A 16,219-nucleotide genomic window follows, 5' to 3' on the forward strand; every position below is an offset into this window, starting at 1 on the left:
TAAGATTGGATTTGGCTATATACGGGAACTGTCTCACATTACAAAGTATCCAGTGGGATCTAACTGGTTTTATTTTCCATAATATCTAAAGTAATTCTGATACGTATTTGCTATAGAATGATACAATCGCTTCTCTCTCTTTTTTAAACGCATATTGATAGACTAGGAAGAGAACCCATAAACTAAAAACTTGATTAAAACAAAAGGGAAGGAAAAATTAAAAGCAAAGATTACATTGAGAAATCGAAAGTTTAAAAGTTCACCCAAATTTATTAGCATAATTCAAAAATTCAAAAAACAGAAAACTTAACGACCAAAACGCTCTTTCCCTCTCAATAAAAACATGCGTTACGTACTTATTTCTCTACGTTTCTATTCTATGCTTCCTCATCCCCAATCTACACTCTCGCTTAAGGGTAGAAAAATATCTGATCAATCTCGGAACAAAAGCCACGAATTACAACTGTGATCAACCGCTTTCAAGTTCAGGTTTGCCATTTTATCATCTTTTTTCTTTCTTTTGAGTCTATCAACGGAACGAATGAGTTTGATGTCTCACTCCTGATGATGGAGATTCCGTAAAAATGTCGTGTTTTTGGAACTGTCGGTTGATAAATTTGTGTGGATATATTGGTTTGATATGCGTCGTGAATTGATTTCGCTGGTGAGTGCCTCGATACATATGTACTTAGCTTTTCCAATTTTAGCCCTGTTTTGTCTGTTCTTTCATCATATCTGCACAGTATATGGAACGGGAATTCCATGGTCGTATAGTTTTGCCACTAACTTTGCTGTTGTTGAAAGTGTAATCCTGTCTCAGATTTTAGTTGGTATTTGGGGCTTTTTTGTTTTCTCTATCTAATGTAGTTATGTAGCATAGTTTTCTGTTTTATAACTCATGGAACTCTGTAGGCTTGTCCCGGACAACCAGTATACTCAGTAAGGACTTTGCCAATGGAAACAACTTGTGGTTCTCTTTTGTTAGAGCTACAGGTGATCTCAGATAATATTTTCTCGTTTATCTATGAGTGATATGGATTCGTGGAATTGTCTTACCTAGCATACTAATATTTTCATTTTTGAAATGGTTATGGCTATCAGAAAATATGGGATGAAGTTGGAGAGGCTGATAATGAAAGGGACCGAATGCTTTTTGAACTTGAACAAGAATGTCTGGATGCATACAGAAGGAAAGTGGATCACGCAAACCGTTCAAGAGCTCAGCTAAGGCAGGCAGTTGCTGATGCTGAAGCACAGCTTGCGGACATTAGCGCTGCATTGGGAGACCGACCAGCTCATATAAAGAAGGTGAAAATTTACAGCTGAAAAAGGAAAAAGAAGCCACATTTAAAGCCTTTAGTAATCATAATTGAGTGATTTTTAGATCCTTTATACAGTATGCTTTATGAATAGTGAGTTTGCTGTTTGAAACAGAGTTCCGGGAGCCTGAAGCAAGAGCTTGAGACAATTATGCCTCATCTGGAAGATATGACAGCGAAAAGAAATGAGAGGAAGAACCAATTTTCAGAGGTTCTGAAGCAAATTAATAGTATCTCTATGGAGCTTTCTAGTTCTACGAACACATGTCTTGATGAGACGTCTGTTGATGAGAGTGATTTGTCAATGAAAAGGTTGGATGATTTACGTAATCAGTTGCTTTTGCTGCAAAAAGAAAAGGTTCTGTTCTCATTCTTCACTTTTTCTTAATGTTCATATCACTTAGGTTGACGTCAGAGCTAATTGCCACTTAATTAACAAAACTGTTAAGAGAAGACAATATGAAAATGATGATAAATAAATTTAGAACACTACACAAAATAATTAAAAGATTTAGTCTGGAAAAACTGGAATATCTACTTTGTCATTTGGGTCAAATAAACACAGCATAAAACGTGTCATAGTCCTGAATGACTTGAAGATCTACTTTGTCTGGAAGGACTGGAAGATCTAGTTTGTGTACAAGCACAAATCTCGCCGTGTCTGGGAGCCCTCTGCTTCAACTGAGGTTGACACCGACTTCCTTTTCTTATTAAATTCACTGAATCTATGTACAGGATGACCGCATGAATGAGCTGCTTGACCTTTTGAACGTCGTTAATGCTCTATGCTTGGTGCTTGGGATGGACTTCAAATCAACAATTTGCAGTGTTCATCCATCTCTAGACAACGCATGCAAGAAGAAAAGTATAAGTGCGGATACAATGCAGGGTTTATCTGCTATGATATTTAGACTTAAGAATGTTAAGTTGCAGCGCATGCAAAAGGTATGTTTATTTTCAAGTCAACTCTCTTTCTTGCAATTTTGTTTTCTCTCATATTGGGTGCATTTTCAGCTTCAACAAATTGCGATGACCATGATAGAACTCTGGACTCTGATGGATACACCAGTGGAGGAGCAACAAATGTTCCAGAATGTAACACTTACTATTGCTGCTGCAGAAAATGAAATAACTGAGCCCAACAGTCTGTCTTTGGAGATAATCAATAATGTACTTCTTTTCTATCTCCCTTTCGTGTTGCTTAAAGAAGGCATTATACATGAATGTTATCCATAGATTTCCAGCCTCTATCCTTGGTGCCATGTTTTTATAATTTGCAGTGATGTACATACTAACATTTCTTGTCCATAGGCTGAGGCAGAACTTTCGAGGCTGCAAGAAATGAAAATGAGTAAAATCAAAGAAGTCCTATTAAAAAAGAGATTGATTTTGGAAGATATATGCCACGGATCACACATGCTTGTTGAAGGAAAATCTGGAAAAGATCTCTCTATAGAATCTATTGAGTCAGGTAAGGCTCCTTTCTACTAAATTCACTGCTAATGAGTTACTTTGTTTTGGTTTTCGTTTTCCTTTTTGTTTATGTCAAATTTTGAATAAAAGGCAGCTGAAGTTTGAATTGGGGCAACTACCAGTGATTTGGGATTTTTAAAAGAACAGCAGGTGATAAAAGAGCCATTTCTATCTACCCTTATTCTCTCAATCTTGCAGGGGCAATCAGTCCATCTTATCTACTTGAAGAATTAGAGGCACAGATATCCAAGGTTAAAGAAGAAGCATTAAGTAGAAAAGAGATTCTTGAAAAGGTCCAGAAATGGTTGGCTGCATGCGAAGAGGAAGGCTGGCTGGAAGAGTACAATAGGGTTAGTTATAATGTTGAACATTTCACTACATAAATATGGCCCCTCTAAGTTTATCTCTAACGGTATATACTTCATAGGATGACAATCGTTATAATGCTGGACGAGGTGCACATCTTATGCTTAAGCGTGCTGAGAAGGCTCGTGTGCTTGTAAATAAAATCCCAGGTAACAATGCTTACTCTTTTTCATAATAATAGATTGCAAAGTGAAAAGTATGTTCTTTATTCGTTAATTTCATTTCTTGGTATCAAAGGAATGGTAGATGGTCTGAAGTCAAAGGTAAAAGCTTGGGAGAAAGAAAGAAATGCAGAGTTCCTCTACGATGGTGTAAGCAATCTTCTTTGTTATGTGACATACATTCTTGTGTACCTGTTGAATGCGACTTACATGGTTCATAATGGTAATTTTATTTTTGTGATCTAGGTTGGTCTAATTTCCATGATTGATCAGTACAGCGAATTAAAGCGCTTGAAAGAACAAGAGCGTCAAATTCAGAGGGTATGTTTTATATGTAGTTGAACATGAGAACGTGTGTGGGATTCACTGAAAGTGGTAGATACTAATACACCCGATGGGCCATGTGTAGGGTCAGAAGAAGCTGCAGGGACAGTTAGTGGCGGAGCAAGAAGCAATCTATGGTTCAAAACCGAGTCCATCCAAGAGTGGGGCCAAGAGTTTAAAACCTTCAACCGGAGGCGTGGCTAGTAAGAGGTTTTCATTAGGAGGAGCCGCGCTCCAAACTGCACTCGACAAAGCTGCTCCCTCTTCTCGTCGACTTAACAAGAATAAGTCCGTGAAACGCCAGACTTTGAACAATAATCACCACACTGGCCTTGCAGTTCCCCTTTCTGGTAAAGTTGTGTTACAAACTCTTTACGAACCAATTCTGCAATAAGTGTGTGTGTGCTGATTATGATTAGTCTCGACTACACAGATAAGAAAAACATGAATAGTGGGGCAGCTAAACAGCATTCCAGCAATGCATCAATCTCACATCAGAGTGGATCAGCAGCGTTGAGGAAGGCCCTCTCTCCCTTGTCTTCACTATGTTCCAAGAACACGCAGAATGGGGCGGTCCAAGATGCTGAGAGTGGTGGTTACAAAACTCCAGCGGCAGCAACGCCAACGAAGAGGTATACTTCAAATGATGAGAACAGAACGCCAAAGAGAATGCCAATCCCAGTGGCAGCCACTCCTCTAACAGCGTGTAGCGCAATGCGGACAGCTATGACCCCATTCACGCCGAGCGTTCATGCAATTGAACAAATGGAGTACTCCTATGAGGAGAGAAGAGCTGGCTTTGCTGTTGCTAAGGCACTCTCCCTCGTTTAGGTTAGGTTTGGTTTGGTTTGGTTTGGTTTTGTTTTGTTTTGTTTGTGCAGGTATTGGCATAGGCCATTGATCTATGGCTTCTACTACTAGTCTACTATTGATGCATATAGATTAACTTTCCTTCATATCTGTTCTTGTTTGGATTCATACTGATCATTTTGACTTTTGAGTTCAAGCTCGAAATATTTCACTGTCTCTTTGTCCCATTGCCGTGCCTTATGATTATGGACACTCGATTCAGATTTGTAAGTAGACATCTTGTTTCGGATTATGTGAAGCTAACATTTTGCGTTGCCATTTTTCCATGTTTTCGTATAGATTCGTGCCATAATTCGTGCCATATTCGTATAGATTCATAGTATACTACATAGTAGTAGTAATTCTTAATTCTTAATGCATGCAGGTTGCATCGTTTGACACAATAATTTATGCTTTTAGTTTGTTTGTTTCATATTTTGTAGTTTGACATTTGTGGTTTTTTATAATTTTACTAGTATACCACATGTGCAATGATTTTAATCTACTTTATAATAATTCAATATTTAAAAATAAAAAATTGCACATAAATCACGTATTATTTAAATCACTTTTACATCTATACTACAAAAGATCTTCAATCACAAACACATGTCAATAAAAATAATGTATAAATATATATTAGAAGATAGCCAAATTCTTGAAATTTTAAATTTATGTTATTCCGGGTAACAACACTATAAAGTTAATACATTCAATAAATAAATAATTAAAAATCATCCCCACCTCGAAATAAAGTAGGTTTGCAGAATTGGACAATGGCAATAGGAATCTGCACTTTAACTCTTTCCATTTGTTCAAGATAGGAGTCTACAACATCTTCCTACAATGTGCAATACAGGATGTCATGCATGCGGAAAGCGGTGTTTAAAATACATTCAACAAATGAGCAAACTAAACAATAATTCAACTCGTATTGTGGATCTGATAGTTGTATTTCAATGAGTCTAGATGTAGAGTGTTTGACAATATGGCCACAATTGACAATCACACCAATAATGTATGTAAAAGTAATAAGTAAGCAGCGAGGAGATATAGAAACGGAAAGTAACACTAAAATTTAAGATGCTGAAGTCACCAAAAAGTGGTTCGTCCGCTATATTGGCAATCTGACCAATTTCCTCAAATGACTTAAACTGAAACGTCATTTTTGTAAAATGTGGTTCATTCACTTCAAACATTTGTGTCTTTGAAAACATAATCAGCCGAAATGCATCCTTCACAAGAAAATTGCGTATACCAAACCCCCCCTCTCCTTTAGTATTCCACCAAACCGCGCGTGCAAAGCTCATGGGAAAGTAGCTCCGATTTTAATGCCCTATAGGAAAAGTCCAGAAGTTATGATTTACTATTACTTTGCAAATAAACATTCGACGACCAACAAAATAACGTACCGCACGATCTTGTAAAACACACTATTTGCTTATCACAATGGTTTTGTCTCCAGGAGCGGTTGTGTCAAAAACACGAACGCAGCGTACTTTGACAACCAAAGAAATTGAAGAAGCCTTGTCGAGCTCACTGAGCATGGTGTGGAATGGTTCCTTGGCATCAAGAAAATGGTATGCTTAGTCCTATAAGGTAGTAAGTAGGTCTTTTACCATATATATGACATATTTATATATAAAATTATTATGCACGTAACCTCCTTCCACCTCCCACTCTTTCCACTTAAGGCTCCACTTACATTAATTGTAGGGGAAAAAATGATTACCACTTGCATTAATGATAATTAATATAAGGAAATAAAATAAATTAGTTAAACTCCATTCCTGTAATTAATTACGGAATTCAAATTTGTGTTAAATTTTAAATTTACAAACAAAATACGTGTGATAACTTTTATTTGGAATAAATTATAATAACTAATTAAATTTAACACTATGGTCATGGATTAATTATAGAAAAACAAAATAAATTATTTAAATTCCATCCCTGCAATTATAGAATTCAAATTTACGTTTACATCCATAAAAAAAATGTAACAATAGAAGGAATTAAGCGGTTTTAATTTTGCAACTTTCATTCTACAATCAATACTATTATAATTATTATTATAAATATTGTAACAATAGAAGAGAGTAAACGGTTTTCATTCTGGCCTTCCATTTCATTTTCCAAAATTTATTATACATTTATTTGTTACTCACATCATATAAATTAGTCATGGATTAGTCACAGGGAAACAAAATAAATTAGTTAAATTCCTTCCCTGCAATACATTTATTCGTACTCATTTCATATAAATTAGTCCTGGATTAATTATAGGGTAATAGAATAAATTAGTTAAATTCCATCCTTATAATTATGGAATTAAAATTTACATCAATATAATAATTTAGCTTCGTACAAAATAATACAGGTAACAATTATTTTAAAATGATTACAATTGAATTATAATTGATTTACCTAAATACTCATTACTCATTTCATAAACATTAGTCATGGATTAATTATAGGAAAACAAAATAAATTAGTTAAATTCCATCCCTACAATTATAAAATTAAAATTTACACCCATATAATAATCAAGCTTCATACAAAATAATACATGTAACAATTCTTTTAAAATGATTACAATACAATCTAACGCTATTATAATTATTATTATAAATATTTTAACAGTAGAAGACAATAAACGGTTTCCATTCTGGCCTTCCATTTCATTTTCCAAAATTGATTATACATTTATTCGTTACTCATTTCATATAAATTAGTCATGGATTAATTATAGGGAAACAAAATAAATTAGTTAAATTCCATCCCTATAATTATGGAATTAAAATTTACATCCATATAATAATTTAGCTTCCTATAAATTAGTCATGGATTAATTATAGGAAAACAAAATAAATTAGTTAAATTCCATCCCTATAATTATGGAACTAAAATTTACATCCATATAATAATTTAGCTTCGTACAAACAAATACAGGTAACAATTCTTTTGAAATGATTACAATTGAATTATATTTGATTTACCTAAATTCCCCTAAAATTCTACTTATTTCTCTAAATACCCCCAAAACTTCCCTTTTATATATCGTATAGATAACAATAAAATATTTAATACAATGAATAAATAAAAAGATATATTTCCATTATGGTATATTGGTATGGTTGAGTGATTATGATAAATTACTAAAAATATAGTACTTGAGTTGGAGAAATATTAAAAAGTGGAAGAGAGATTAATTATATACCCTAGACAACAAGTCGTCATTGTTTTAGATTAAGTTATTATAAATGAAATGTTCATAATTATAAATATTTAAAAAATTAAAAATTAAATTATCTTTTGCACGTAGATCCATGGCTTCGATTTCCTACAACACGTCTGCCCATGTCTTATGACAGTTGTACCACATGCTATATATGTGGTGGCTTGTGGTAGTGACACACTTTAGAATTAGTGGAACAAACAAAAATGATAAAAGTGGACAATTAATATAAACGAACAAAATAATAAAAATAAACTGTTAATGGGGATGGATGGAGTATATTATTAGTGGGTATAGTGTACATTAATAACGTTTTATATATATGTAAGATTGGTTTTGAGTCTTTTGACTTTAACACACCCCTATTAACATATTCAAAATTGTTATCGTTTGTTTCTCCAAATTAGAGTTCACGTGGTACGTTACATCGACCTTTCTTCCAAAATTCATATACATGATCAAGACATATAGTTATGTTAGGCAAATTTATAATTATATGCTAGAAGAGTTATATATAGTCATGTGACTCATGTTCCACCTCTAGAGTTTGGCATTTAACTAGAAAGCGGTGGTCAGACGTGTCTAGAGCTGAAATATGTTGCTTGACGTGATTTGGCTATTACTTACTATATTTTATTCCAACTTTTCTGAATTGGTTATATTTTTTACTGCTCCATATTAAAATTGTTTGCATTTTCTAGTATATCATTTCAATTATACTATTATACTCTTGAAAATGATACTGTTTATTAGTTTCGAGTCTTCTATGCCATAGCCTTTTAATTATATTCATTTATTTATAAAACAAATTAATAATTTTGCACTTTTTCATTTTGACTAATTTCAAAATTTATTGTATTCTAGTGTAGACCAAATCACACTTACTCACAATCACAACAAAAGTTAAAAGAAGACAAAAAAATTATTAAAAAAAGTACTCTGTTTTGAGTATCCTTAACCATTCATACCAAAGTCTAATCCATTTTAATGTATATATTACATTAAATAATAATTTTACACAAATTAAATTCAAAAGAATATGCTATATTCATTTACGTTTTATACTTTTACAATCAAGTTTACCATATTTTTCACCTAAATTGTACATTAACCCTATAACAAATTTTATTAATAACTTATTCATTATAAAAATAAATAATACTAATAAAATTTGCTTATTAATTATATTTATATATATATATATATACACTCCTTCTGTTCTAAGGAAGATGACCTCTTCCTTGGGTGGCACGAGATTTTATGCAGTTTTATTTTGTGTGTTAGATAGAGAGAGTAAAGTAAGAAAGAAGGAATAAAATAGAGATAAAAGGTTTCCAATTTTAGTAATAAGTCATCTTGGATGGACAAACTAAAAAGGAAAGTGAATCATCTTAAGTGGGACAAAGGGAATATTACTTATTGAATAAAAATTAACACATTGAAAACTTAATTACATTAAAAAATAGAATTTAAACTTAAATTAAAATACATTTAAGATACCATATATTCCCTCCGTCCTACGTTACTTAAAACGTTTCTTTTCGGCACAAGATTTAAGAAAGTTGTGTTTAGTGAGTAAAATAAAGTAGAGATAGAATAAAGTAAAAGAAAGAAGAGAGAAAAGTAAAAGAAATAATAAAGTAGGTGAGATTAGATTTTTAGTAAAAAAATAAATGATTGAAGTAGCTTGTGGCAATCTAAAATGAAATTCGACTCAAATAAGTTAGGACGGAGGAAGTATTAACAATATAAATCATACTACAACTTACATTTATCTATTACTACTTTGTTAAAATAAAAGATATAATTAATTAAATACTGATTATAAAATATTTATACAAGCTGGAGATTATGTACGTTGACAAAATAGAAAAAGGGGAAAAGAATTTTGTGTTGATACTTGATATTGACAACATAGTACAATCCGTGTCAAGCTTTATAATAAGTACTCCACCATTAAATATCCCAATCTTACTCATTCTCACCTATATTTTTACTATTTTTAGTAATAAATTTAATATTTTACCAACTTTATTTTACTTATATTTTGTGGAGTATAAAATTATACCTCCACCGTCCGCGAATAAAAGTCTCATTTTATTCTGATATAAATTTAAAAAAATGTAAAAAAAAGTAGGTAGAAGAAAGTTAGAGGAATATAAGAGCACTCCCAATGGTTTTGGGATAAACTCCCTTATTTCTCCCTAACTCCTGCCACATCAGCGCCACATCAACACCAAAATTTATCCCCAGTTTTTAGCCAACTTTTAGCCAACCTCTGCAATGGTTTCTCCCTTATTTCTCCCTAACTCAACATTTCATTTTTACATCATCACTAATTTAATTGTTTTATTTTTATATATAATAAAGCTAGCTTATTTAATTTATAAGATAAAACAAATAATAGTAATAAAGTTCGTTGTATTAAACACGGGTACACATTACAACGAAGAAAATTAAAAAAAAAAAAAAAGTACACGAATGGAAAAAAAAATCAAAAAAAAAATTCAAAGAAAAAAAAATTCAAGGGCGGTGGGCGCGGTTTCTATTTGCCTCGTCGGACTGAGCACGAGACGATGAATCAGAACTCATTTAATAAAGATGGAGAGAAAAAAGATTGAAAATTTGTGTGAATGAAGTTTGTGGGTGATGAATGGAGGAAGAGGATGAAATATTTATAGGGGTGGAAATTAGAATATGACCGTTGAGGAAAAAAATAAAAATAAAAAATTGATCATCGCCGGATTATCGCCGAACAGCTCCCCACAGTGGCCGGCGATAGCCCGGCGTTAAAACGCCGCTTGGCGTAATTTCGGTAGGAATTTCGCCGTTATCGCCGAACTCCTCCCAATGGCCGGCGATAAGTCGGCGATATCCGGCGAAAAATCGCCGGATTTTCGCCGTCGCCATTGGGAGTGCTCTAAACCCACTTGTATATACTATTATTAGTTTTAAACGAAATACGAATAGAATGAGTAATAATAAATCAATCTCGTATGAAATAGAAAAAGCGAAGTCCTAAAGTTTGAAGTCAATTATTAGCATACAGAGAGAATATAATAATGCATTTTTGCGCTGATGACAAAAAGTTGAAGATCCTGTATTTTGTTTTTCCAATGGTATTACGATAACATAGAATTTGTGGTGGCAAATTTGAAATTATGGCATGAAGTAAAAGTAAAAGTATTATTAATAGCGAAGCAGGCGCAGGAAGCTAGTTCTTGAATAACTCGAGGCGGTGCTTCTTCTCATCCAAATCCCCACTCCAAAACGTCTTATAATACTCACCGTAGCTGAACTCCCTATACTCATTCCCTCTCCCCTCCTCCGCCAGCGCCGCCGGAGCTGTGATCCTGGCCGCCTCCGACGGCGCGAGGAACGAAGCCACCGACAGCCTGGGCTTATGCGCATTCACCACCGCCCGATGCCACACGCTCTTGTACCTTCCGTTGCTCACCGCCTGTATCTGATCCCCGATGTTGATCACCAAGGCCTCCGGCTGCGGCCTCACCGCCAACCACCTGCCCTTGTGCCGGATGTTGAGCCCCTCCACCTCCATATCCTGCAGCAGGATGGTCAGCGCGTTGGGATCCGTATGCGCCGGCAATCCCAAGGTCAGCTCCGGCTCCGGACAAGCCGGGTAGTAGTTCAAGGCCATGTGCTGCTCTTGCTCCTCCCCTCCTAATATCCTTTTTATACAATCTTTCTCCAGTCCTAGACTCACCGAAATCGCCTCCTCCAGTTTCAGCCCCAGTTCCCTGATTTCCTTGCAGTAATGGCTAACAACCTCCCTGCAAAAGCTTCTAACTGAATTACAAAATGTACAAACAAACAATATATATACATTCCATTACTTACTTGAAAGAGGAGGGCGCGGTGGGCCACTCTGGGGTGTATTTGTCCAAGGGGTAGCAATGGAGGCGGAGATAATCACGCCAGTTATGGACAGTCTCCTTGGACACGTTGAAGCTCGAGGAGAGGCGCGTCGTTCGACTCGTATCGTCGGAATATAGCTTCATTTTCTCCTCCACGCTCAATCCGAACAACTCGTGCCCCGTTGCCACAATCCTACTCACTGCCTCCTTCGACACTCCGTGATTAATCACCTGGCCGTTTTAATTTGTTACACAACATAAATTAAATGAATTAGTATTTATTCTATGCTAATGAATTAGTAACAGTAGGAGTATTTTAATAACCTGAAAGAAGCCATAATCGCGGCAGGCTTGGCCGATCTGTTGGATGAGTAGAGTTTTATCTGGGCAAGTGAGGTCGACGAGAGGAATGTTATCGAGCACATCGACTTCGGCGAGCTTCGGCCTTTCTGACTCGCCGCGGATATAGCTCGCCGGCAGGCTCGAGAATTGGGTGCCGCTGATAATCTTAGTAGCCATGGAAACCCAACGATCTGCGAATTGTTTTGGATTTCAATCAATTTTCATGCTTTCATTATTTACACAAAATGGATGAATAATCCGAAAGCGGCAAACCTGGTGGTAGATGAAAATTGATTCTTCTGTATTGCCTCTATTGCACATGAAAACTCCACTGGCCTCTCACCCTATTAAATAGTCGAGCTTGAGATATGCTGCAATCAATTCATCTTGCGTATATGGTGCAATCAATTCATCGTACGTCATGCTTTGACGTCACCACAATGGGTCTCACCACTCTCATCTCTTTACTCTATTAAAACACTATATAAATAGAATTACTACTTCCTACGTGATTTAGGCCACTACATAAAATAATATTAAGATACAATTAGATTATTTTAGTCAGGGATTAATTATAACTAATTATTTTATGATTATTTATCTAAGATTGAATTGTGAAATCGAATCTCATAAATCAAATACACTACATATTTAATCCAGGATACAATATAATCTTACGAATTGAACAACCCCTATTGTTTTGAGGAGGCGCATCAGGCAAATCTGTCATATTCTTGATTGCACCAACATTAAATTTAAACTCTCATATACTATTTTTGTGTTTTATTTTTTTGATTTGCGTAAATCATATGTTTTATGTAAATCATATTCAACAGTCAGATTTTAACTGTGTAAATTAAGTTTTAATCATGTAAATCAAGTTTGGATTGTTATCGAATTGTTATAGTGTCGTGTCATTTCATATTATATTGTGTTGTGTATGGGTCAGGTTCAGGTTTGAAGATAGCGAATCGTGTTCGTATTTATTTGGGTTGAGCGTTTCTTGAATTTCCCTAACAAGCCGGATTTGGGTTAAGCCTTATTTGGTTGAGTCGTGATCAAGTTGACCCGATAACAACCCAAGTCTCACGTGTCTCGTAACTTGCAGTATTTTACTATATACGTCCAAAAAAAATAGTCTTGATTGTGATGACGTAACTTTTAATGCAAAATTGATGAGATAAGAGAAATCTAAAGAGAATATAAAAGTGGTTGAAATATTATTAGTAAAAATACGATTCATTATATTAGAGAGAAAAAAATTACTATAAATAAATAGAGTCTAATTTTGATGGGCTATCAAAAAAGATCTGACTATTATCCGTGAACATGAGTAGTAGTATAAATTTTATTTTTTAAAAATACCTTCAATCTTAATTTACTTCCTCAGTGAAAAAATTGCATACATTCCTTTTAGATTCATCCCAGAAAGTCTTCTTTCCATCTAGAAAAAAGAGTAAATTACCATTAATACGATTGACTATTGTATATTCTTTTCCACTTTTAAAAATAAGTAAACTACCATTAATACAATTAACTATATTTATTTTCCATTTCGAAAAAAAGTAAATTATCATTAATACAATTAACTGTTCTTTTTCATTTTAAAAAAAGTAAATTATCATTAATATAATTAACTATTTTTTCTCCTTCTTCATTATTACTTTAATTAATATATTTCAAAAATTTTATCACCTAACACATTAAACCACATTTTCTAAAATTACATGAAATTTCTAAAATTATAGGAGTATTCTAGAAATATAATTTTAATATACTTAGATCACAAATCCAAAGAGAATTTATAATTATTTTTATATTCAATTTCTAGTATCGAAATTAATAGTACTAACTATTGAGATTAATTAAGAAAAAATTAGAATTACTCTCTATTATCCTTATATCAACTTATCTATATCAAAGTCAAGTATGACCAAAGCCTACAAATCATTTCCAAAATCTACATAAATTACAATGGTATATTAGATGTGGATTCACTTTTCCACTCATCTCATTTTCGATTCATCAGTCATCTCTATACCGCTATACGCATGCAGCATTATTAAAATTTGTTTCGAAAAGTTATGAAATATTTTACTAGTTCGAATTCATTTTAATATTTTTGTGTTAACTAATTGTAGTGGTATAAAATAGTGAAATTAGTAAATTTAGAGTTTTATAAAGTGTACGTGGGTGGATCAGTTGGATGACTCATCGATATTTTACCCCATTTGTATATGAGGTGGCGCATTTGTTTGAATTTAGTTTTATGTATAACTCGTAATTATTAATTAAAGATTTGTGAATTTTATTTCGAGGGTCTACGTACTGTAGGTCTGGATCTTGATGTACACAAACTTTTGGCTTTGTATAAGGTTTTGTAGTTTTCTACATGAGTTTTCACTTTCTTATATTTTAGTTACTAGTGCAACTTCCGATTGATTATAGAATAATTATACATGGTTTATAATTATTTAAAATTTAAAAAATTTGGTTTGCCTACTTGATTAGTCATAGACTGGTTTGAATTATGTAATGCCATGCTTCCTCCAACATTCACATCATCACATGGCACATTTAATAATAGATTTGAGATAAAATTATGTAGATGCTTAAAACGTGCTTACAAAAATATTCGTGATAGAACACCAAATGTGATAAATCAATTCATTATGCAAATATTACCAAATTCTAGTTTAATGTAGAGTTTTTTATCACACACTTTAGGGTAGGAAATATTAAAATGTGAAGTACAGTAGCAAAATGGATTACACGTAAGAACTCGAGATTTTGGATTTTGGCTATGTCGATGAGTTATTTATTTATAACATGGCAACACACCGAATATATTTCATTTTTTAAATCATAAGACAGACGACTACAAAGTTACACTGTTTTCTTTCTTTAATTCAATAATAGTAATGGAATCACATGGAAATTAAAGTGCAAATAATACGCTAATCTTGATGAAAAGTAATTTGGCACCATCTATTATAAAAAATGTGATGTGATGTGACATGACATGATATTAACAAGTTTGAATATATTCGATATTGATGATGTCGGCGGTTAATATTACTCCTAGTATGTGATGTTTTTCGCATGATTCATGGTAATATAAAGATTAGCTGTGCAAAATTTCTATTTAAGAATGTACAATTTGAATTATATGCGGTATTATTTTCTTTTTCTATAAAAATGCAAAACTCGTGTTAGGGATTTTTTTAATTACATAGGATAGAAAATCGTGATCATTCATCCAACTAATGCGACAATGATCTATACAAGTGCCACACATGACACATGCATATATAACTATGAACAAATGAATAAAATTAAGGGATAATTGCCATGAAATATGTGGACTTTTGGGATTTTTTTCTTTAATCTTGTGTGAAGTGAACTGAAGACTGAGTTTAAGGTTAAATTGTTAAACCACTTTCGAACCTTGCCAGTATGCGACCTGGCGGACCTACATACAAGGGGGAGGGGCTTTAGCCCCTAATGAATTCATTTTAAAAAAAATTTCTACTCTAAAGTTCTAAAATTTATTCATATTTTATACATATTATTATATAAAAGCCCCTATTAATAATCCAAACTACATAAAAATTTATTTTTAAGGTAAATTTTAAAAATTTAGCCCCTGCTCACGTTTATTTCTGCGTCCGCCGACGACATAATGTTTGATTATTTTTACTTTCAAACTTTGATACTTTTGATTAATTTCAACAATAGTTGTTGCTGGAGCCCTTAATTTGACAAAATCGGTATTGGACTTTAACAACTAATAGGTTATACTCCTATAGAATATACTTATATCTGATAAAATCGGTATTGCACTGTTCATTTAACGTCGCCTACTATTTGTGTTGCGACGTCGACTAAATTTGTACCTAGTACACTATTTCCGTTTGGGCTTTCCACCTATTTTATCATTTAATAGTCGACTAAGTTTGTACTGCACTATTTCCGTGTGGGCTTTCCTCCAATTTTATAACATTTGATAGTCGACTAAATTTGTTTTTAATACTCCCTCCATCCTCGATTAAGAGGCACACTTTTTTATTTCGAACAGTCCTCAATTAAGAGTCACACTTCCTATTTACTACTCCCTCCTCCCTCCGTTCCATAGTAATAGAGTCATTTTACTATTTTGGTACGTTCCATAGTAATAGAGTCATTTCTCTTTTTAGTAAAAGTCAACACATTTTTCCACACCTACTTACTCTCTCTTACTTTTTTCTCTCTTCATCTCTCTACCTTTTTCAT

The 16,219-nt window shown here is 33.5% G+C and overlaps 2 protein-coding genes across 4 annotated transcripts; one reads left to right on the forward strand and one right to left on the reverse strand.

Moving 5' to 3' along the window:
• Window positions 1–214: 214 nt before the first annotated feature.
• LOC125221792 (65-kDa microtubule-associated protein 3-like) lies at window positions 215–4,659 on the forward strand. 2 transcript variants are annotated; one of them, XM_048124048.2, is made up of 13 exons: window positions 215–489; window positions 913–993; window positions 1,102–1,308; window positions 1,435–1,677; window positions 2,055–2,264; window positions 2,334–2,489; window positions 2,631–2,790; window positions 2,991–3,142; window positions 3,220–3,307; window positions 3,396–3,469; window positions 3,566–3,640; window positions 3,729–3,993; window positions 4,077–4,659. In XM_048124048.2, exons 2-13 carry the CDS (start codon window positions 955–957, stop codon window positions 4,472–4,474), a joined length of 2,067 nt encoding a protein of 688 aa, XP_047980005.1. In that variant the 5' UTR covers window positions 215–489; window positions 913–954; the 3' UTR covers window positions 4,475–4,659. The 2 variants fall into 2 exon arrangements, with proteins under 2 accessions (XP_047980005.1, XP_088925626.1); XM_089069500.1 differs by lacking the exon at window positions 215–489 and adding an exon at window positions 518–664.
• Window positions 4,660–10,729: 6,070 nt separating this feature from the next.
• Window positions 10,730–12,330, reverse strand: LOC125218706 (protein DOWNY MILDEW RESISTANCE 6-like). Of its 2 annotated transcripts, none has more exons than XM_048120443.2 (4): window positions 12,221–12,330; window positions 11,930–12,138; window positions 11,589–11,836; window positions 10,730–11,530 (listed from the first exon to the last, which is right to left on the reverse strand). In XM_048120443.2, the coding sequence occupies exons 2-4, from the start codon at window positions 12,122–12,124 to the stop codon at window positions 10,945–10,947; spliced, it is 1,029 nt and encodes a 342-aa protein (XP_047976400.1). In that variant the 5' UTR covers window positions 12,125–12,138; window positions 12,221–12,330; the 3' UTR covers window positions 10,730–10,944. The 2 variants fall into 2 exon arrangements, with proteins under 2 accessions (XP_047976400.1, XP_047976402.1); XM_048120445.2 differs by having other exon boundaries at window positions 10,730–11,521; window positions 12,221–12,329.
• Window positions 12,331–16,219: the final 3,889 nt, after the last annotated feature.

This window comes from Salvia hispanica, chromosome 1, assembly GCF_029641045.1.
Source record: "Salvia hispanica isolate PSC_SH4W2 chromosome 1, Shi_PSC_v1, whole genome shotgun sequence".
Classification (NCBI taxonomy): Eukaryota; Viridiplantae; Streptophyta; class Magnoliopsida; order Lamiales; family Lamiaceae; genus Salvia; species Salvia hispanica.

Excerpts from the sequence above, each read along its gene's own strand:
- LOC125221792 (XM_089069500.1), top strand. The coding sequence starts at position 641 with ATGCGTCGTGAATTGATTTCGCTG. Across the intron at positions 2,265-2,333 it reads AGTTGCAGCGCATGCAAAAG|CTTCAACAAATTGCGATGAC; the intron begins GTATGTTTATTT and ends GTGCATTTTCAG. Across the intron at positions 2,791-2,990 it reads TATAGAATCTATTGAGTCAG|GGGCAATCAGTCCATCTTAT; the intron begins GTAAGGCTCCTT and ends TCAATCTTGCAG.
- LOC125218706 (XM_048120443.2), bottom strand. The coding sequence starts at position 12,124 with ATGGCTACTAAGATTATCAGCGGCACCCAATTCTCGAGCCTGCCGGCG. Across the intron at positions 11,837-11,929 it reads GCGATTATGGCTTCTTTCAG|GTGATTAATCACGGAGTGTC; the intron begins GTTATTAAAATA and ends TAAAACGGCCAG. Across the intron at positions 11,531-11,588 it reads ACCGCGCCCTCCTCTTTCAA|CTTTTGCAGGGAGGTTGTTA; the intron begins GTAAGTAATGGA and ends TTCAGTTAGAAG.